We start from the raw sequence: 23235 nt of genomic DNA, 5'->3' as shown, positions 1-23235 counted from the left end.
ATGCAGAGTACACACAGCTATACGGGGCAAAAGCATTAGGATCATCTAAAACATAAAGTTGCCTTGTATTTAATGCACGGATTGACACCACTGCTGCACGTGTGAAGCAGACAGGTGCCTGTAAGATAAAGCAGGCAGGTATCTGAGGGGACCGCAGGAGCTCCCAACACAGAAGGGCTGCAAACGACACTGCCCCCACGTGTTCACATCTGTGAATTGCAGATACAGCACCCAGCAAAGAGGGTTCATGAATGATCTCCTTTCCTTTCAATTCACAAAATGGACTTTAAAATGACATTAAATGACTCCTGCAAAGATAATATTTCAAGCACACAATTAAAAAATCAGCAAAGCTAATGCTTCTACTCAGCTCCAGCTTTTCATCAGCTATATTACAAGATTAAAACAACGACAATTTAACCAGAGCCAACAAGGTCAGCCCCAAAGAATTAAACTAATCAGGGCGCCTGGATGGCTCAGTCAGTAAAGCATCTGACTTCCGCTCAGGTCATGCATGGTCTCGTGGTTTATGAGTTTGAGCCCCGTGTCAGGGTCTTTGTTGACAGCTCAGAGCCTGGAGCCTGCTTCAGATGCTGTGTCTTCCTCTCTCTCTGCCCCTCCCCTACTCGTGCTATGTCTCTATCTCTCTCAAAAATAAATAAATACTTAAAAAAAATCAAACTTATCAAGAAGGCAACTTGAAAATGGATTTATATCCATCATTACTAAAAAGAACCATGTTCGAAGTGACTATTGTGGACACATTTTTAGCCATTTCAGCCCTAAATACCAAGTATCTATAAATCAAACTCAGACCTTCACATGGCTGTATCATCATGTGTCAAACCAAGATTTCTATAAGAAAACAATTTAATCCACATTATTCTCATTAAAAAAATTACTTTGAATAAAAATATTTATAAGATTCCTGGGCCATAGAGGCACCTGGGTGGCTCAGTTGGTTAAGCATCCAACTTGTGGTCTTGGCTCAGGTCATGATCTCACAGTTCGTGGGTTTGAGCCCCACAACGGGCTCTGTGCTGTGAGTGTGGAGCCTTCTTGGGATTCTCTCTCTCTCTCCCTCCCTCTCTACTCTTCCCCTGCTTGTGATCTCTCCCTCAAAAATAAATAAAGATTAAAAAAAAAAAAGATTCCTGGCCGATAAAATGAATTTAAATTATAAATTTTAAAGTGTATTTTTTTTAGTGATCTCTACACCCAATGTGGGGCTCAAACTCACAACCCCAGGATAAGAGTCACATGTTCCAATGACTGAGCCAGCCAGGCGCCCCATGAATAAAAAATATTTTAAAAATATTATCTTCGTGTCATCTTTTTGAGATTTGTTTTGGTATAGGTTTCATAATATGAATTCCAATACACAAATATAACTTATTACAAAATGAATACACGCATATCAGATATAAAGCTCAGAAACTGCTGGAGTGTGGAAAACCAAAAGTTCAGAGTTCCCAGCCCCAAACTATGGTGGCCTCTTAAAGATCTGCGAAGTGGCCACCAGAGGGTGCTGTGGGAGCAAAATGGAGGACCTGGGGTCAACTCAGAATCCCAAGACACTCCCTCCACGCTGCTATCTCCCTACCTTTTTGGATTTAATAGCCCACAAACCAGGTGGGGTTTCCAGTTCCCCAGAGCAACCTCAGGCAGGCTTAGCGTCAGGGGGATTCCCCAGGGGCCAACATACCAGTGGAAACCAGAACCCCAATCAGTTCTTATTTCTCTACAGACTAGGAGGGAGGGCAGATAACAGCAAAGGGTCAGAAGCCCAAGATGTGGCCCATGATTAAGCCCCCATTGCCAGGGGTCAGGGAGTTCTCCAGGCTGAGTCCAGGAAAGAAGATGTGATGGCAAGGGCAGGGGAGTGGAGGGGGCTCAGGGACTAATGGAACAGAGCAGAAGACCCACCTTCCACAGAGATGTCCTGGATGGCGAAGCGGAGGATGATGGTCCAGATCATGCCCAGGGTCATTTTCACGTTCCCATCCACGATTTCTACAGAAATGGCATCAGGACATGTTAGGATGGCTCTTGGCAGGGACAGAGTTAAAATTCCCGAGTGCCCACATCCATGGGTGTACCATGTAGTAAATCAAGGACCACACAGCTCCACTTCTAGGGAAAAGTGGGTATGGGTTTTTAAAGTACAACCAGGTACCACAGGTGACAGGAGAGAAATCTATTTGGAGGTGACCCTGAGCACAAGGCAGGTGTGATCAATTCCAATGGGGTACATTTGGGAAGGCAAGAGAGAAGGGACACGGTGTCTTCACCAGCCTGACAGAGAAAAGGGAGATGTTTCTAAATCATCGCAAATGTTCTGGCAATTCTGTGAGTCAGGGAAGTCTGGGCGATCACAGCTCTCAAAATAGCCACCCACACCCAAAAAGCCAGTGTCCACATCAGAAGGTAATCAACCCAACAAACATAGATCCCTAACCCTCACCTGCTTCCACACCAGGAGACAGTAACCCGGCCCCATGGCAAGGTACTCTCAGCTAAGAGTTTGGCATCCAAAGAATATCTATTTTTTTTTTTTTTCCAACCTGAAAAGCTAACTGTAGGACAAACCTACCAGAACCATGAGAAGGAGTAAGTTCCAGGAACTCCCGATATCCTGAGCCCATGTCCACTAGGGTCTGCTTCCCACAAACCCCTTAAACAAGAGTAGATTCCATTAAGGAGATGACATTCTAAGATTCTAACATCTTATCCCCTCCAAAGTGAGGGCAAAACTGCATGCTGCCATGTGACCAAGAAGGTACAGAGCAGTGTTGCTGCTCCCTGGCGGGGGGCGGGAGGTGGGGGGTAACTCTGTGGAGCCTGCATGGGGGGTGGGGTCTAGAAGGAACAGTGTCCACGTCAGACAGGGGACAGGATGTAACCCTTCCTGCTAACGACGGCTTTAAATGCCCTTCCCAGAGCCCCAGATACCCACGGGACACAGACCCGAGTCGGAGAACCTGGGTTAGAGACAGACAACTGAGTAGCATACCACCATCTTCTTTAACAGGTAAGAGAACCAGCCAGCTCTTTGCAGAGCATGCTGGCGGGAGGGGGGGGGGGGGGGTGGAGGCAGTTAATCAGTCAGGAGTCAGTTCATAAAGATTTGGTTTTTTAAAAATGCCTTTTCACTAGTGACTTCCAATGGTTTCGTATCTGTAAACTTTAAAGAGTTTATACAGGGAGAGCACCTGGGTGGCTCAGTCGGTTGAACGTCCGACTTTGGCTCAGGTCATGATCTCCTGGTTTGTGAGTTCGAGCCCCACATCGGGCTCTGTGCTGACAGCACGGAGCCCACTTTGGAGCCTCTGTCTCCCTCTCTCTCTGCCCATCCCCTGCTTGCGCTATCTCAAAAATAAATAAAACATTACAAATAAATTTAAAAATTTTTTTAATTTAAAAAATAAAAGAGTTTATATAAATTGATAAGGAAAAAATCTAAATTCACAATAGGCAAAAAACATGAATAAATACTTCACAAAATATGAAATATAACCAATTTATAACCATGTTCCTTCTCCCTGTAATTAAAGAAGATAACGTTTGGGGCGCCTGGGTGGCACAGTCGGTTAAGCGTCTGACTTCAGCCAGGTCACAATCTCACGGTCCGTGAGTTCGAGCCCCGCGTCAGGCTCTGGGCTGATGGCTCGGAGCCTGGAGCCTGTTTCCGATTCTGTGTCTCCCTCTCTCTCTGCCCCTCCCCCGTTCATGCTCTGTCTCTCTCTGTCCCAAAAATAAATAAAAAACGTTGAAAAAAAAATTAAAAAAAAAAAAAAGAAGATAACATTTTCCCAGCTACTAAATAAGCAAAGTTAAAAAACAAGGAACACACACCATGATGGTAACAAGGCTACCACACTGTGGCTAGAAGTATAAACTGGTTGAAAAAAACACTTTCTGGGAAATAATTTGGCAACAGGATCAAGCACCTTGAAGTTGTTTGACTTTTTTCACCGTGAAATCCACCTTTAGGAATCTGTCCCTAGCCAATGATCTGAAATGCAGAGTAAGGTTACTGCATAAAGGAGTTTGTCATAGGGTCATTTATCATGGCCCCAAGTTGGAAACTTCAAGAATATACCAAGTTCGAGGTGTGACTAAGTAAATCCCCAGCCCCTGGCACCCCCATGCTCAGAACCTCCATAGCTTCCCACCTTACTCGGAGTCAAAGCCAGTGGCCAGGGAGGCCCTCACGGTCCCCCCATCTCCTCCAGTCACATGGCCCCCATGTGACTTGTCCCTCACCTCCCTCCCATCTCCACTGCATCTTCTCCTAGAAACCTCCCACCTTACTCCCTGCTTGGTTTTTCTCCTTCTGACGCATGTATGTGTGTATTTTCTCTATTCCCCTTCCAGAACATAAGCTCCAAGGGGGGAATAATCTTTCTGTTTTGCATCGCTGCTTAGAGCCCAGCATGGTGCCTGGCACAGAGAAAGCCCTCCATCAACATTTGCTGAATGAATGAATGAGTGAATGAATGAATGAATACTGGAAGTCACTACACACATGTGGGTGAATGGGTGGCGGTCACCCAGGCCTGGGGCTGGGAGAACATAACCGCACTCAAGCTCTTCCAGGGCAGGACCCAGGTCTGGGACAGAGCACAGCTGGGCTCAACAATTAACACAGCCACTAAATATTACATTCATGACTTTTTAATGACTTGAAGAAATCTTTGTAATATGGAAAGTGGAAAAAGCAAGTATGAAATTTCAGGGACGGTGTTTCAAATACAGGGGGCATTTTTTTAAAGCCTAGAAGAGGCTCTGGTGGTAACAGGGCCACGTGACCTTCCCATCGGAAGAGAGGCTGCTACATGGGTTCCCGCCTCTGCCCCAATCGTGAAGGCCAAACACCCGTGCCTCCTGCTGGCCTGGAGCTCAGCGCCCTCCCAGCACTAAGGGAGACAAGCTCAGGGAGACAGAGTGCCTTATTTCTTGGGTTTTGCCTGCTTACTCCTCTCTCCCTCCTTCCCCTAGAAACCCCCAGGGAGTTTTGCTCCCTGAATTCTCATACCAGATCCTCCGGGAAAGAGGAGAGCCAAGTACAGGCAAAAAGGGGGGGGGGGGTGTTACCACCCCATGCACCACCCCAGCCTCAGGGCCCACTGGCTCCCTGTCCCACCCCCAGAGAACAGCCCTTCCCAGAGGACCGCCAGAACAAACCCTTTTCCCAGGCATCTGTATGTTTGGAGCAGGGACACCCCATCTCACCAGCAGGGGGCTACCACGCATGCTGGGTCCAAAAGGAGGGTCCCAAGGCCACCACTGGGCCCTGTGGACAAAACTACAATGACAGACTACAATGTGTGCCACGGGTGTGGGAAGAAGCGGCATGTTTCCGAATTTCTGGTCTACGGTCAGCCAAGGAGCTGCTCACATCCTGCATTTACCCCCTGCCCCCACTCCAGGGATGCGGTCGCCTGCACACGATTCAGAGGGCAGAATGAAGGCGTTCCACCTGACAGAAACTAGACCTGGATGTCACCACCTCCCAGACCGATGCTTTAGTTACTGCACCCACTACCCCCTCCACCGTGAGGACACGTGAGAGATCATCAAGAGCACCGCCAGGCTCTTGGCCCCCAAAGCCATCAAGCTTTCCCTGCCCAAAGATCTTAACATAAATCCTTCCGGGTCCTCTCACCTGCTTAAATCCCAACCACTCACCTAGGACAAACCTCAACTCTATGAAGTCTGGACACTAAACCAAGTCTGGTAAAGGAAACCGTGAGGACCTATCCTAATCCCTCCGGGATGTACGGAAGTTCCCTGCCTTCGGCCTCCATCTGAACACCTTCAGGGACAGGGGCCATATGCCCCCCCGCTGGAGAGCACCCATTCCATTCCCGTGGGTTCTGCCCATTATGCAGAATCAGCCTGCCCAGGGGGGCTCCCGGGCCTGGTTCTGCCCTTCAGGGCTCGGCCAGAGTCTAGTCCTTGCACCACATGATAGTTCTTTAAAGGTCTTGCCCACGCCAGGCCTGCTCCCCTCGGCCCAGAATGGCTCCTCAGGGCAACCAGCAACACCTCCCCCCACCCCAGCCCAGCCCCCAGGAGAGCTCATTCCGGGTGATCCCCTCCACCGCGTTTTGTTATATAGTCTACAGCGGTAAACTTCATTTCATTAAAATAAACAAAGCCCACGTGTGGCCTCGTCCAGTGTCCTGGCACCACAGGGCAGCCATCACAGCATGATCTCAGTGCTCACCATGAAACGGGAGAGAGGATTTCAAAGCGGAAGGCTCAGCCTGAAGCCCTGACTCCTGCAGGCAGAGAGAAGGTAAGGATGATCTCATTTTAAAGGACCCTTTAAAAAATCTTTAGAGGAGGGGCGCCTGGGTGGCTCAGTCAGTTAAGTGTCCAGCTTCCAGCCTGCGTCATGATCTCATGGTTCACAGGTTCGAGCCCAGCATCTTGTTCCAGATGGCTGATGGCATGGAGCCTACTTGAAATTCTCTCTCTCCCTCTCTCTGCCCCTCCCCTGCTCGGGTGTGCTCTCTCTCAAATAAATAAACTTTAAAAAATAATAATAAAAATCTTTAGAGGAGTGAGCCCATGTGAAAAAAATTGGTAACTGTGGCCAGCTTGGTTAACAGACTTCTGGGAAGGCCAGAGGTGCTGGGTGGAGTTTGAGCCAGTGTCTGTCTTTGCTCTCCACCCCCCGCTGGGGGGAGCACAGCCAACCTGACCCGCCATTTGGTTGCCGATGGGACAGTCCTATCCTTGGCCCCCGCATGGGACTCCAAGGGTGTCCGGAGTGACAGGAAGAAGTTCAGACCTCAGCTCTGGAGCCCGAACCCCTGGGTTCAAAACCCTAGCAACGTTTGTAAGCTTCTGTTGCCTTGACTGTAAAATGTGGCCAGTGATACCCACCCTACAGGCCTGCCCTCAGGTCAAAGGGGATATCCCATGCAAAGCATCCTGTCCAACCAGGCAAAGAGCCAGAACCAAGCGCTATTCCCTCCCATCTGCCCTTTCCCTCCTCCCCTTTGGACTTCAGAGTTTAAAAAAAAAAAAACAAACATTTTTTTTGTTGTTGTTAGATAGCTGTTAAATTTTTCTTTCTAAAAATCTGGATTTCTGGCTTCTTTTAAAACACTGAAAGATGTGGCGATGCTGGAACCCACATTCCCGGAGAGCAACAATTAGAGATGCATGGCAGGTGCCCCGCTTAGAAGGACATGCTCTCCCAGTTCTCCACAATCCCCACCCATCCCTACGGTCATCCCTGACCCACCTTCTCCATCCTTCACTTCCCGGCCCCAGGGGACATGTGTGCTTGTTCCAGACCAGCTGAGTGCCATTTTCTTTGGTTTCCCAGCCCTGCTTGGTTGAAACTTTTTCTGCCACGTCTTTATTCCTCCCTAACAGACCAACCTGCTCTTTTCTTTTCTTCTTGTTAAAAAGCAGAGAATACGTCCCCACTCAGAAAACCAGGTACCCTGCCGTGTGCAAGTCCTTCGAACATTTACTGAGTACCTACTATGTGCATCACGCTGTGAGGAGCCGGCGCCACACGGATGTGGAAGATGCAGTCTTTGCTCCACAGCTGAAGGTGTGCCGGGCCACACAAGGCCCTACCCATGACCGCTCAAGCATTAGCTTGAGTCCCCAGTAAGGCAGGGGATGGCAACATTTTTCTGTAAAAGGCCTGACAGGAAATAGTTTCAGCTTTGCAGGCCATATGGTCTCTGTCGCAACTATTCTGCCAATTGTAGCGGGAAAGCAGACACAGATAATATGCAAACAGACAGGTGTGGCTGCGTTCCAGTATTTACAAAAACCCGTGTCAGCCGCATTTGACATCATGGACTACACTTTGCCAACACCGTGCTAACATTTGTGTTTGATATAGCAATATTCAATCCCTCAATTTCTAGAAAAGAAGGGCGCCAGGGGCTTTAAATTCATCAACCAGAAGAGAGATCTGCTCCTGTGATTTACTGGAGCAAGTCCCCCACCCTCTTTAAGAAAAGGCCGCTCTCCAGGGGCATCTCTCTGGGGTCATGCGGACCGGGTCTGAGTTCTGGTTTTGCCATTTACTGCCCTTGGGACCTTAAGCAAGTTATTTCATCTCGTCAGGGCATCCATTTCCTTCTCATCAAGTGAGGATAACTGGGGCCACCAGAGAGGGCCGCTGTGAGGGTTAAATGAGATCACTGGTACACGGGGCTTTGGCACACCCCCTCCCCAGCGTATGTGCTCAGCGATCGCAGCCGTGCACACACCTTCAATCGTGAATGAATGGACGGAGACTCTTTCCATCTCTAGATTTCTGGTGCTGCACGGCAGGTGCCCGCTGAGTCCCGGCTGAGTCCTTGGGACACAGTCCTGACACGACCTGGTTAGGGTGTCCTATTCTAATCACCTCCACCCTCCCCAAATCCTTCAGAGCCGCTCCAGTGCACACAAGAAACTGCACTGCCTCTTCTAAACCATTAAGAACAAGCTAATAACAATTTATACTGAGCTTTAAAGTTTTTTTTTTTTGTTTTTCTCAAGTGAAGAAAAAAAGAGTCAAGAAGCTAATAGGCAGAGGAATGCTATTCGGAATGTCCCTGAATGTCCCGGAAGGCTTCTGGACATCAGTCTTCCCGGGACTCTGTGGGGCCTCGGAGCAGCCCTCGCTGTCCAACCCAGTCCGTGTCTGACACTCTCCAGGCAATAGGATTCCCCACCCCGGGCAGCAAAGTGCAGGCAGGCCTTCGGGTGAGGGAAGTAGCATTCCGCTCACACGGGACCCCATGGCACCAGGATTAGGCTGGGAGTGTGGAGGAGGGGCTGGCACTGGGGTGAGGACCAGGGAGCTGGCCCTTGGCTTTCCAGGAGGCAGACCCGGGGGTGGGGGGCACAGAGACTGGATGGAAAGCGTACTTGTTACATGCAGAATCCACAGGTCGACCAGATGGAGGTGCTGGCAGCCTCACTTCCAAATGCCCCCAGCGATGCGGGACCCCGGGAGTCAGGGCAGAAAAGGCCAGGAGAGCAGAGAGCAGAAACTCAGGCTCCTCAGAGGAGCCAGCCCACCAGCAGGCCTCACTCACCTTCAGCTCCAATGGACACGAGCTTGACTCCCTTGCTGGCGATGAAATCCAGGGCCTTGTTGACGTTGGAGATCTTGTGCACTCTCATTTTGCCTCTCTCCGGCTTGGCCAAGCGCTCCCCTGAATACAGACCAAGAGGGAGGGCAGGAAGGGTGAGATGCTGTTTCCGGGGACCAGGATGCTGCTCTCACGACCCCCTCGCCTGGCTGCGAGCGAGGGCCACGCTGGCAGGAAACAACAGAGAGAGCCGACCCTGCTTCTTTTCTGCCACTTCTCAGACCTGAACTGCTTGCCTCCACCCAGCAGATCTGTAGTAAGCGCCCCCCCCCCCCCACCCAATCAGGGACTTGGCTGGGTGCTAGGAATAGAGGGGTGAATGAAACTGTTTCCTGCCTTTGTGCACTTACGGACCAGGAGGAGATTCAACAGAGAAACACACAAGTATATGCAAATGAGCAAACACCAAGAAGGATAAATACTTAACAAAAGGATGCAGAGGAGCACAGGAGGAGGACAAAGGGCTTAGGGAAGTCAGGGAAGGCCTGTGAGTGGGAGGGCAGCCAGGCTGGGAGGGCAGCCAGGCCAGGACGGCAGGGAGTGATGTTCAAGGCAGAAAAGGAACAGCACATACAAAGGCCCTGAATCCCTTCTAGTCTGGAACGTTTGGCCTGGGAAGGTGTGTCGGCACTCTCGAATATTCTGGAAAAGTTCCTGGCATTTGAATGGAGCTGCCCACAGCCTCCCTCTCTCACTTGAAACCACTGCCTCCCGCAGGGACATCGTTGGCTTGGCTCCAAGTCAACCCCCCCACCCTCACTCCACCCCCTCCTCCAACTCAGGTGTCAGGCTCAGAAGCTGTGGGGAGAGGATGGTGCCCCCAACAGCCCACTAAGAGCACTTTCGGCTCAGAACAGAGGCACTTGGGGCCTTCTCGAAACTATTTGAAAAATTCATATGCCTAACATGCGCGCCCATACTGGGGGAAGGGCACAGAGCAGTAAAGTCTCTAAGAGGCCAGGGGCACCAAAGGGCTGAGAAGTACAATCCTAGAGCCCCAGACTCAGTATGCCTGCACCTGCCACGGTCTCCAGCACAGCCAGCTGCACACCCCTCTGTGCCACACCAAGCACGTGAGCCGCCTGGCTGAGAGAGCTCAAGGGGCTGGGCGGCCACAAGGTCAGAGCAGCGCTTCTGCAGGGGGCCTCCCGGCCCCCCAGCTTCTAGGGAACAGACTTCCTGCTACAGATGGGATGAGGCAGTTCCCAGGGAAGCACAGCTGGGCTTTTGTGATTAAATCAGGACTTTCCACTCGTGGCCGCTGCTCAGCCTCTCCAGCAAGGTACCCCGCCGTCCTCCCGGGAGGATGACACGCCATATCTTCCCACAGGATGGATGGAAGCGGTACCCCATCCCGCCCCCCGCCCCGAAGGCCCTCCTGCTAAAGACCCAGCCGTTAGGTCCCACCAAGCCCGGGCTCCCCAGCCAGCTGACGGCTGTGCACACCGGCTGGAACAGGACGGCGGAGGCGGTCAGGCCAGCAGTTCTCGAACTTCAGACACCCAGCCTTCACCTGCCTCCTACGTTTCTGATTTAGGAAGTTTGGGGCGTGTTCCGGGAATCTGCAGGCTGACAAGCAGTCCTGTGGACTCTGGTGTGGGTGGCCCAGGGACGCTTCTCAGAGAACCTCTGCAGGCAGCAGCCCCTTCCTTCCGTCACTCTATGCACCTCAAGACACTCAAGGAAGAAAAGGCAACGTCTCAGTGACTCCATTCCTCCCACTCCATGGGAAGAGACAAGCCTGCTTCACGGACGCACACCGGTCCCGTTCAGTGGGGACACACTGGCGGCTATGCAGAAAAGCCCAGTTCAGGGCATCCGGTCACTCTACTATTTGCCAAGCATCACCTACATGCCGAGTACAATCTGAAGCGCTTGAGACACAGAGATGAGACCATCCCTGTCCCCAAACAGCTCAGGGTAGAAAGGGGGGAAAAAAACCAAGTGAGCCAAAAATGATCATGCCACGGGGAAACTAACACAATAGAGGAATTAATGGGGTGTGACAGGAGCCCAGAGGAGGGCAGCCACTCACGTGGTGAAAGCCTTCCTGGAGGGAAACCCCGAGCCGAGTTTTAAAGAATGAAAAAGAACAACACCAGGTTTGTTTAAACGAAGAAATGCTGGAAGAGGAGGCAGGGAAGGATGCTCTAAAAGGCAGTTAAAGGAAAACAGTATGGCAGTTCCTACAAAAAGTTAAACATAGAATTACCATATGATCCAGCATTTCTACTTCTAGGTTTATACCCCCAAAAAATTGAAAGCAGGGACTTGAACAGACATCATCCACTCATGTTCACAGCAGCATCTTTCACGATAGCCACAAGGTGGAAGCCGTCCGTCCAAATGTCCCATCAGATGAGTGGATAAGCAAAACGTGGCACGTACATACAGTGGGATATTAGCCTGCCAAAGGAAGGAGATTCCGACACATGGTACAACACGGATGAGCGCAGAAGACGTTACGATGAAATAAGACAGCCGCAAAAGGACACATGTCCTGTATGATTCCACTGTTATGAGGTGCTGAGAACAGGCAAACACACTGAGACTAAAAGAATGGTGGCTTCCAGGGGCTCGAGGGAGAAGGGATGGGGGAGTTAGTGTTTAATGGGCTTGGAGTCTCTGCATGGGATGATGGAAAAGTCTAGAGATGGATGGTGGTGATGGCAGCACAACACTGGGAACGTACTGACTACTTCTGGGTACAATTAAAAATGTTCAAAATGTTGGGGGCATGGGTGGCTCAGTTGGTTAAGCTTTCAGCTCAGGTCATGATCTCACAGTTTCGTGAGTTTGAGACCCGCATCAGGCTGCATGCTGATGGTGCAGAGCCTGCTTGGGATTCTCTCTCTCTCCCCCTCTCTCTCTCCCGTTCTCTCTACCCCTCCCCCATTCATGCTGTCTCTGTCTCTCTCAAAATAAATACTTTAAAAATGTTCAAAATGCTAAATTTTATGTTATGCAGATTTTAACACACACACACACACACACACACACACACACACACACACACACAATTCCCCACCCCACCCCCCAATGCACAGATTTCACCTGCAAGGGGTTATTTAGAAGTATTGGGGGGGAAAAGTCAGTTGGAGCTTATGCAAAAGCCCAGAGGTTTCCAGAAAGCATGTCATTGGTGAGGACTGCATGTCTCTTGGGGTGGCAGAGGGTCTGAGGTCTGATACCTTTTTGGGAAGTTAGTTGAAAACAAAACAGGTGCCAGCTCACAAAGGATCCTTCAAGCTATGCTAAGGAATGCGGGCCACAGGCTTCGAGCCCTGGGGAGGCACTGAAGGGCTCTGAGCAGGGAACAGGGAGACCATATTTGGGCCGTCAGATGGTCCCTCTGGCTGCACTGTGGGTGATGGACTGCAGCGGCGGGGAAGGAGCCAGGTGGGGGTTGCAGGCCTCTGTGGACCACCTAGGTGAGAGCTGACCCAGGGCCACACTGATACCACGGTAGCAGAGGTTAAAAGGATAACAGCAAGGGGCGCCTGGGTGGCTCAGCTGACCGTCCGACTTCAGCTCAGGTCATGATCTCACGATTCGTGAGTTCGAGCCCCACACTGGGCTTGCTCCTGTCAGCACGGAGCCCGCTTTGGATCCTCTGTTCTCCTCACTCTCTGCCCCTGCCCCGCTCTTTCTCTCTCAAAAATGAATAAACATTAAAAAAAAAAAAAAGAAAGGATAACAGAACGGACAGAACTCGAATGCCCAGTTGGAGACAGAGGAAGAGCGGTCTTTGATTCCTACATTAGGTTCAGAAGGACAAGATGGAGGGGCGCCTGGGTGGCTCAGTCGGTTGAGTGACCGACTTCGGCTCAGGTCATGATCTCACAGTTTGTGAGTTCGAGCCCCGCGTCAGGCTCTGTGCTGACAGCTTGGAACCTGGAGCCTGCTTCCGATTCTGGGTCTCCCTCTCTCTCTGCCCCTCCCCCTCTCATGCTCTGTCTCTCTCTGTCTCAGAAATAAATAAACATTAAAAAAAAAAAAAAAAGAAGAAGGACAAGATGGAGATGATGAGAGGAAAGAGGTCTGCCGGGGCCAGGGCTGGTCAGCGCAGTTTGGGACACACTGAGGAGATCCTGGGGGGCATGTGGGTGGAGATGGGGTTTGAGAGAAAAGGCTGGACTGAGACCAGGTCTGGGACTCACTAGGGTCAAGGTAGAAGGTAAAGTGAAGAGAGTAGCTATGATTACCCAGTGTATGAACCAAGGTGAGAATGTTGGAACCACCGACCCCTAAGGCATGGGTGGAGGAAAGGTATTCATAAGAAAGTGGAAATGTGCATTCAAAGGGAGCTGCCCCTCCAGATTTCTGGACATCCAAATTCTACACGGGGGGCCAGATAAGCGAGTGGGATCATCTGGATATAGGCAGATGAGTTCTAGTGGAGCTGAGGTTTGGAGATGGTTACATAATGACCCCAAAGTCCAAGCACTCTGGAGGGGAAGGGACCTCCGAGACCACCCTCCATACGCCTTCGTTTTGCAAATGAGGGTGCTAAGGCAGAAAGGCAGTGACATGTCCAAGTGACACATGGACGGCTGGCCGCAGCAGAGCCGGAAGCAAACCCGGTCTCCTCGTCTTAATTCACACAGGTCGCCCCTGAGTTCTTGCAAGAGACCCACAGCTCACCACGACCAAAGGCAGAGCAGAAGCAGGTGGCAGACAATGCTCCCAAAGCGGCCGAGCCCAGCAGGCAGCACCCCGTCTCGGCCAGGGCGGCCCACCTCACCTGAGATGACCTCCAGCAGCAGCATGAGCTTTAGTCCGTCCCGGAAGTCCTCCTCGATGTTCTCGATCTGCGTCCCCGCCTTGCGAAGGTGGGAGTTGCACCATGCCGTGAACGTCTGGGCAAAGGAAAGACGAGCAGGCCGTCAGGCTCCCCACAGGCCCCATGGTCTCTGAAGCCCTCACAGGGGCCTCCGGGGGTCCCCAGGACCCACCTGCCTCATGCCCTTTCCAGCTGCTGTGTTGGCACCAGTGGGATGGACAAAGCAACACGTCCTTTAACGCCTCCCCAACCAACCTTCTTCCAAAAACACCACCCCGTCCACAGCAGAAGGGCCAGCAACTTACCTCTTGGGGTATAAGGCTTAGTTTCGATCTTCACAGTTACAAGGCAGATTACCCCAGAGGTAACACATTAAGCCTCACTAATTAATTAGGGCAAAACAGTTCGTTAAATCCTTGTCCACTTGGCAGGGACAAGGGAAAGACTTAGTAAGTCTTGTCGGGATCAGAGTTCAGAGGCCCGGGATCAGGATAAAGGAGAAAATGGTGAGCATCCTGATGCCCGCGTGTGTGTATGTTTGGGGTAGGGATGTAGAGCCACCTCAAGCTGCAAGAGCATGAGGAAGAATTCCAGGAAGGTTATCTAAGGAGAGAAAATGAAAGACCGTCTATATTGTAATTTTCTAGCCGGTGGGGACAGAGCAGCAACACTGAAGCCTCTTCTGTAGCAACCAAGCAGTCCTGTGCCAACAGCACCACCTTGTGGCTCAAACAAGGAACAGGGTGACTCAACAAGCAGAGAGAAAAAAAAAAGCGCGTGCTTCAATTTCCCACGCCCACCTAAAATCTGGGCAGGGGTCTCTCCCCAGCTGCCACATTCCACGGGAAACAGAGAGACGAACTCTCTTGCTTCAGATCCAATCCACTTCTTGGCAACTCCACACTTCCATGCATCAACCAAACGGCACTCAACTACATGGGGGCTCAAGAGCCAACGTCCAGCCCCCCACAGCAGGGCCAGTCAGCATTCTTCCCACCTGCCCTGCGAAGTTGCAACAGTGAGCAGTGTGTTACTCAGCAGCAGCAGCCGCCCCAGAACTACCCTCCTCAGCAAGGTCACCAGACTCATGACCCCCCCCTCCCCCACCACTTCCTCTTGCCCCGGAGGAACAGTTAAGTGGCAATGAACTGGCAGAAGGGAAGATCGCCACACCGGTGACCATCAGGGGAAAAGAAATGGTTGCTTAGGTTTATAGGGAAGAATTACAGAGCCTGTGAGCAGGAAGAAGGGATAACCGTTCACGTAGGTGGGGAGAAGAGGCAGTATTATGACACCCCCAGTTCTGACCTTACCTTTAAACCATGCCTCACTAGGAATTTACCAACATGGGCTACTTCTCTGTCTCTGCAAACACACCTCCACTCTGTAGGCCAGTCTGCTCCCGTGAGAGAGAAGAGGCGCGTATGTGCTCTCCAAAAGCTTTGCGAAGGTGGCACATAGGCTAAGGGTGGGCAGGGGGCCTAGACGAATCCTCAGCCTGGAATATCCTCTAGGTCGCGCTTGGCTAGCTCATGCTCATCTCCCAAGATCAGGCTAAGATATCACCTCCTCCGGGAAGCCTTCCTGACAGCCAACTGCCACATCTGGGTTGGGGCACAGAGCCCAAAGCACCCTACACCCACTCCATCATTGCCCATATCCCACTGCATGTTCCTTGCCTGGCCACCTGCCAGAATGGGAGCTCCTGAAGGTGTGGACTCAATGCTCTCCCCAGAGTCCCAGGCACAGAGTCAGGGACACAGCAGTGACCAAAAGAGCAAAAACCCCTGCCCTGTGCAACGGACATTCTAGTGGAAAATTGGGCAACTGTGGAAGGAGCCAGTGAGAAGCTGATGTGAAGTGAGGGGGCCTAGATGATCCCACTGCGCCTGTGGGTGATGCCGGATGGTATCAGAGCAGGGGGCCACACAGTGCCCTCAGGGACCCTCCGGAAGTGTGAGACGACAGCTCAGAGGAAAGGGCAAGAAGGAATATTTACTGGGTGCCCTTCCTTTGTGTTGGTGCTACAACCTGGCAGGAAATGAGAGGGCACTTAGCCTTTATCTTCATTTTGTTAAGACTATTTTGGTTGTTGTAAAATTAGAGTGTTAGAGAAATTTTTTATCTTGAAGATAATTTATTTTGTGGTTCCATATTCTCCCCCAGCTGCACCTGTCCATATACTACTGCCCGGATGTCACCACACTGTGTAGTTAGCGGGGGGGGGGGGGGGGGGTGGGAGTCTTTCTTCATTTACCACCATCTTGGATTTCCACAGCGCCTTGCTCTCATCTCCCTTCCAGGCCCGCACTCTGCCAGTGCCTGGAGTTTTCTACAGACCGGAGGGTAAGTGGATCCACACCCCTCCGACCCCCCCCCAAGCAGGGGACAGTTTCAGTCCTAATGTGGCCAGAGTCCTGGTGGGAATCACCAGCACAGCTGGGGCCTGTGAAATCTCACTGTTTATCACCCAATTGTGGAGAGGGGTTGGGGATGAGAGGAAGAGGCTGGTTTTGAAAAAAGACACTGCTTTTGCAAGAGGAAAATGCTGTTGAAAGCAGCCAGCCCCATTTCCTGGGGAAGCCAGGCTCAGAGCCCTGGGAGACAGAAATGCACCTGTGTTTGCTCACGTCTCCCACACAAAACCCTGCTTCTGAGGCCTCCGGGACTGCGCTTCGCTAAAACCCTCAGTCTTGCATCCCGGGCCCCACTGATGATGCCTTGAAGGGGCGTCTGAGCACCTCCCAAATAAGACAGTTCCACCAACAAGCAGCACCCATCACGCAACTCAGGCTTACATAGGAAATGGCGGAGGTAACTTGGTGACCGAGAACATGCCTTCGAGATATACCAGATCTGGATTCAGTGCTTAGATCTACTCTCTTCAAGCTGCGTGACCTTCAGACTACCCTCCCTAAACTCTAGTTTCCTGAACAGTAAAAGAGAGAAAGTGACGGCATGCTTTAAGTCAGGAGGATTCACTAGAAAACACTTAGAAAGTGCCTGTCACTTAGAAAAGTGCACAATCAATGGTAAAGGAGGAGAAAGGGTAGCTCCCCTGAACCTCCCGGTGGACCCACCACTCTGTGTCCCAGCCTGCAGCCTTCCCACCAAACTCTGCCTGGGGCCCACCCCAAAAGTGCGGCCCTGGGTTCCCAAGAAGACACTTAGTGTGTCTGAGAACGCGGATGTGTTACGGGAAAGGACTACCATTGTGTGGGGTGCAGAAAGCATGTGACTTTGACAGCAGCCTTGTGACTCCTCAACAGAGGAGAGACTAATAGGGCAAAGAGTGTGTGGGGGGGGAGCGCGGGGGAGCAAGGTGGGGGAAGTACAGCACCAGCAACGTGGGCATCCAGGCACACCACGCAGTGATATTCTTTCCTCCAGCGTATGGCCCCACCTGTTGTGTCTGAGACACTGAAGATTCACGCTTCCCTGGCCAGGGCAGCGCTTCAGGAGCTCCTTAGTAAAGGATTTATTAAACTGTGGTTTCAAAGCCCAGAGCTCAAGTAATTTCCACAAGAAACACGAAGGGTGGAGGTGTCTCAATTGCTGGTGAAGACGCACGAACAGACCTTGGTCTTGACGCTCAAGCTCCAACATTATGACCGAGGAGGACACTTGCCCCTTAGCAGTGCCCCAGGGGTCCAGCAAGGAGGAAAAACCAGCAGCCACAATGGACGTCCATGGCTAGAGACCCAGGGCCCCTTGACCCCAAGCACGGGGAGCAGTGCTATCCCAGCAGGGCTATGGTCCAGTCTCATTCAAATGAAGGGCAGAGGGCCATTTATTGCCTTAGTCCCCACCAGGCCAGGCCCCATTGGACCTTCCCCTTGCTCCAACTGCATCATCACTGGGTCCCTCTTTGGCTCACAGACTAAAGAGATAGAGGGAACCAGTGGGCTTTCTGTGGATGCACGCAGTTGCAGAAATGGGCTCGGGAAACATGCTTGGGGCGCCATGCTGGAAGTGCTCGCAGGTTCCCTTTCCCATTTCACCCTCCTCCAGCCCTGCGGCAAGTTCTGAGGGTGCTGGACAGAGAGAGGGGGGCTAGCGGAGAACCTGGACCCCGTTCAACCTCTCACTGACCTTGAATTATCTACCCGTATCCCATCTGGATTACCCCATAGGCATGACTCGGAGGCTGAACCTTTAAAGTCCAGCGGCGTTCACAGCCTTGATCTTGGTGGAAGAAGGGAGTGCAAAACACGAGATGCTGAAGCACTGGAAGGTCACTCTACAGAGTGAGCATCTAAGAGCCTGGAAGGGTTCATTCTAAAGAAGACAATGCAACCACTTCTGGTCAGGTGGGCACCTTGGGCCAGTGACACAACAGGGCTCTGCCTCAAGGCACTCATCTGTAGAATGCGGGGTAATATGATGGGGGTAATAAGAGCATGGGGTTGGAGGGGCCAGTAAGACGATCTGTTCAAAACATTGAAAAGAGCCTGGAAGAGAGTGACTGCTTAATAATTACCTATCATTACTGCTACCACACTAATTGGAGTTATTGCAAGCTCCTGCTGCCCAACATATTTCACCAAAGAATGTTAGAGCTGGGAAAGACGCTAACATCACCCAAGTCAAAGCCTCACTTCACAATGGAGGACACACGACCAGAGAAGGCAAGTGGCTTTTCCCAGGCCACAAAGTTGGGTGTGTTCACAAACCAGCCAGCCTCCTGACTCCCAACCCCACACACTTTCTGTTCCACCAGGACATCGTAGATTTCAGATTCAGGTACAGGTGGGCTGAATCTTGTGGAGTATCATTGAAAATGGGTCACTATGAAGTGAAAATACCAACCAGACAGGATCTGGATGACTCCGGTCAGCACTGGCACAGAGTCTGAGCTGATGAAATGTCAACAGAGCTGGCGTGGGGTGGGCAGCCTCTCCGGGGGCCGGGGGCAGTGTGGTGGAGAGAGGTGAGGGGAGCAGAGCCACAACACAGGCAGGTGACCACCAAGACATGGGAAAGCGTTCTGGATGGTGAGCGGATCAGAAACACGTCTTTGCAGGGAACTCTGGGAACTGGGGCTCTTTGACCAGGAGGACAGAAGAGAGGGCTCAGAGGCCACCCCAAATAGCTGAAAGATCTTCCTGTGGATGAGCAAATCAGCTTGCTGGGTGCAGCCCCAGGCGGGACAAGGCAGAAGCAAAGAGCAAGCCTGACCTGCATCTAGTCCCAGCTCTGCCCCTGAGTGATCCTGAACAAGGGACGTCACTTCTCCCACCCTCAATCTCCACATCTGTAAAATGGGTATAAGAAGAGAACCCACCTTGAAGGATGGTGAGGATCAATACAGCAACACGTGGCAACTGCTAAGTACAACCACGCACACATCAGGGTCAATGAATGGTCACTAGGTGGAGGACAGGAAGTTTCCGGGAAGGCTGGAGTTCAATGTAATAAACAGACCTAATGTTGGATGTACAGTGTGCTATCTGCCAAAGGTACGTGCTTGGTGAGGGTGCTAGGAAAGGATCCAAGCACCCCTGGGGGCCGTACTAAGGTCCCTTATAACTCTGATTCTTTGAGAGACCAAGGCAGTCCTTGTTCCCTTAGAGATATGTTTAAGGAGCTCAGTTACCAAGAGTCACACTTAAATGTCTAAACAGGGCTTCTCAGCCTCCGTACTATTGACATTTGCGGCTGGTGACTTCTTTGTTAGGGGTGGGGGACCTGTTCTATGCATCACAGGATGTTCAGCAACATCCCTAGCCCCTCCTGTGAGACTCCAGCAACAACTCCCCATCTCAAGTTGTGACAAACAAAACTCACCCCTAGCTGAGAACCTACAGAAGACAAACATACGCCCTAAATAATAAGATTAGCAGCTAACGTCGCCTAAGCAACATTACTTACTTCTGGGTATTGTACCCCCTTTAAATCCTGTATCTTCACAGCAACACTGCGAAGCAGGTGCTATTATTCTTTGCCATTTTACAGATGAGGAAACCAAGGCTCAAGGAGGTTGAATGCATGAGCAAAAGGGGCAAATGTAAGAAAAGTAGGACTGGCTAGTCCTCACCGCCACGTACGCTCACGCGTCTTTCTTAAAACATTGGCCCTCTTGGGGACAGCAACATGGGCACAGAGAAGAGGTTGCCAGGGTACAAGACGGCAGGTGACAACTGGAACCCAGCTTCAGTATGAGAGTGGGGGTGACGAGGGGACAGGAGCAGCCTCTGCCCCATTTCACATGGGAACATGGGCCCTCGGTTGCCAGCTCTCCAATGAAGGGGAGCTAGAAATCCGGCCCTTTTATATGAATCCCCTAGTTTTTAAATGCTCATACCATTTAAAAATAAGACATTCCACAAGCCCCCAAAAAGCTGTCACCAGGATAACTCTGAATTCAGACTCATAGGGTCCCACGGCATCTGGCTGGCTTAGTCGATAGAGCATGCAACTCTTGACCTTGGGGTTGTGAGTTCAAGACCCATGCTGGATGTAGAGATTACTTAAAAATAAAATGTTTTTTTAAAAGGCAGGAGGGGCACCTGGGTGGCTCAGTCAGTGAAACGTCCGACGTCAGCTCAGGTCATGATCTTGCGGTCCGTGGGTTTGAGCCCCGCATCGGGCTCTGTACTGACAGCTCAGAGCCTTGAGTCTGCTTCAGATTCTGTGTCTCCCTCTCTCTCTGCTCCTCCCCTGCTGGTGCTCTGTCTCTCTTTCTCAAAAATAAACATTAAAAAAATTTTTTTTGATAAAAAAAAGAAAAAGAAAAGACTCAGGGTCTCTGGCTCCACAGTGGGAAAACATGAAATCTCTGTAAGTCTCCTAACAAAAGCAGCAGCACACGCAGGAACATCCAGTGTGTTGACCACAAGAACACAGCAGTGCTTAGCACAGTCCCCTTCTCACACCACAGCTGACACCAGCCATCTAGGGATCTGGCAGTAGAGGCTGATGGGACTTCCTGTCAGAGGTAGCAGGGGCTCCACTCATTTGGGCCTGATCAAGGACTGATCCCTGTCACCAGGGATGACAATTAGATGTGCCACGCACACCGCCACACTTTGTGAACTGAAACAAAGGAACCAATGTTCATTTACTACATTTGCAAAAATCAGTTTCTGCTAATTCCCACCGCAGGGCGTGTACAGTGATGAGGCCTCAACACGTCACAGTGGGCCGACTGGGTACAACCCCCGGGGAAAGAACTACAATGGGCTCATGCCCAGGGCGGGGGCACTATTCTGGGCAAATGACGCTGAAGACAGAAAAGACCACGCGTGTGAAAATGTTTTTGCCAGCATTACTGGAGAGGAAGAGATTAGAAATGGCCCCAAATTATATTAATAAAGTATCAGTAAATTATGATTCATCCACTCAGTGGAACACTATACAGCCAAAATGAGGGGTTCTGAAATCATAGACTATTATGGGAAAAAAAAAAAAAAAAACCTTAGATATAATTAACAAAAAGCAGGATACAGAACTGTGTGTGCTGCGGGTTTGAAACTACGTGAGTGATCACACAAGCAGGAAAAGCACCTGAAACAAAACACATCCGAACGTGCACAGTGCTGGCACTCCAGTAACTAATGTCCGTGACTTTGTCTGCTTCCCTTGTCCAGGCGTCCGCAAACGTCGCTGGTTGTTAACGATCTGCTTCCCCCTGCTAGCACTTTCCTTTCTGATGTTTACTCACCTCTGCGCACAATCCAGGCCGTCCGCTCTTGGCTGACCTCACCAGAGAAGCCTCCGTTGACAAAGGTGCCTTTTCTACTGGTGGCACAACAGAGTAAACAAGATAACCCACCTGCAGCCAAATAAGGCCGGCTTGGCGGCGGTGGGGGGAGAGCAGCGCCGCCTCACTGAGCCGCCGGGGCCCAGGCTCACGTGCTGACCACGCCTCTCCCAGGCACATCCTCCTGCTCTCCTGGGATCATTCTGGGGGAGCTATTGTTCAGAGGACAGGGGTCAGGAAACCTGGTCAGCCAGGTGTGCGTGCGATCCCGGATAAGTCACCTCCACCCCTCCCAGCTACGGGACCCCAAATAAGTCCCTCACACCTTGCAGGCTGGAATCCAGCAACTTTCCCCAGCATAACATGCCTGATTAAAAGACAGAAGCACAGGGGCACCTGGATGGCTCGGTCAGTTAAGCGTCCGACTTCAGCTCGGGTCATGATCTCACGGCTTGTGAGTTCGAGCCCTGCGTCAGGCTCTGTGCTGACAGCTCAGAGCCTGGAGCCTGTTTCAGATTCTGTCTCTGTCTCTCTCTCTCTCTCTCTGTCCCTCCCCAGCTTGTGCTCTGTCTCTCGTTCTCTCTCTCTATATATATAGAGAGAGAGACATTTTTAAAAATTAAAAATAAAAATAGGGGCACCTGGGTGGCTCAATTGGTTAAGCGTCCGACTTCAGCTCAGGTCATGATCTCGCGGTCCGTGAGTTCGAGCCCCGCGTCGGGCTCTGTGCTGACAGCTCAGAGCCTGGAGCCTGTTTCAGATTCTGTGTCTCCCTCTCTCTCTGACCCTCCCCCGTTCATGCTCTGTCTCTCTCTGTCTCAAAAATAAATAAACGTTAAAAAATTTTTTTAAAAAATTTAAAAATAAACATAAAAAAAATAAAAGCAGCACAAATGGGAGCTACACTGTGATGTATAGACAGCATAATGTATAGAATTATCAAGAATCGCTATTGTGCACCTGAAACTAATGGAATGCTGTGTGTCAACTAGACTTCAATTAAACAATAAAAGACAGCACAGCCAAATAGAGCACCAGGGACAATCTTTTGTTCCTGTGTAGGGCTGATTCTGATGGGCGGGCTCCACTGCTTATCAAAAGAGGCCAATAAATTCCATAGGGATAGTCTCATCTCAAAGGACTCAAAGTATGATCAGTGTTTCAGTCTCAAGACCTCGAGCTCCTACCCTCACAAGCGGACACTGTCAGTAGTTTACAGGATCATCCACGAAGGCTTTACGCCAGAGTATCCCTGGAAGGACACACAAGGACCTGCAACAGTGGCTCCCTCCAGGGAAGGGATCTGGGGCCTCCCGGCTGAGGAGGGAAGGACATTTGCTTTTCACAGAATACCCTTTTGTTTCTTTTGAATTTTATACCATACACAGTCATTACCTAGTTTAAAAAAAAAAAAAAAAAAAAAGAGCTCCGCAAATATTAGAAAAGTGTGCCTAGGGGAGGTGGAGCCTGGGTGGCTCAGCCGGTTGAGCATCCGACTTCAATCCAGGTCATGATCTTAACAGTTCGTGGGTTCAGGCCCCACGTCCGGCTCTGTGCTGACAGCTCAGAGCCTGGAGCCTGCTTCGGATTCTGTGTCTCCCTCTCTCTCTGCCCCTCCCCTGCTC

The 23235-nt window shown here is 51.0% G+C and overlaps 1 protein-coding gene across 4 annotated transcripts in view; it reads right to left on the bottom strand.

Annotated features, from left to right (window-relative positions):
- The window catches only part of ACTN1 (actinin alpha 1), a 98696-nt gene that overhangs the window by 35087 nt on the left and 40374 nt on the right, over positions 1–23235 (bottom strand). For all 4 annotated transcript variants that reach the window (XM_049612592.1, XM_049612590.1, XM_049612589.1 and 1 more), the window contains exons 2-4: positions 13870–13984; positions 9069–9188; positions 1927–2013 (exon numbers count right to left, since the gene is read on the bottom strand). In XM_049612592.1, coding sequence (XP_049468549.1) covers positions 1927–2013; positions 9069–9188; positions 13870–13984 — 322 coding nt within the window. The remainder of the gene's footprint in view (positions 1–1926; positions 2014–9068; positions 9189–13869; positions 13985–23235) is intronic.

Source organism: Panthera uncia (genome assembly GCF_023721935.1).
Source record: "Panthera uncia isolate 11264 chromosome B3 unlocalized genomic scaffold, Puncia_PCG_1.0 HiC_scaffold_1, whole genome shotgun sequence".
In the NCBI taxonomy this organism is placed as follows: Eukaryota; Metazoa; Chordata; class Mammalia; order Carnivora; family Felidae; genus Panthera; species Panthera uncia.
The sequence above is the reverse complement of the archived record's forward strand: the minus strand, read 5'-3'. Positions and strand labels throughout refer to the sequence as shown.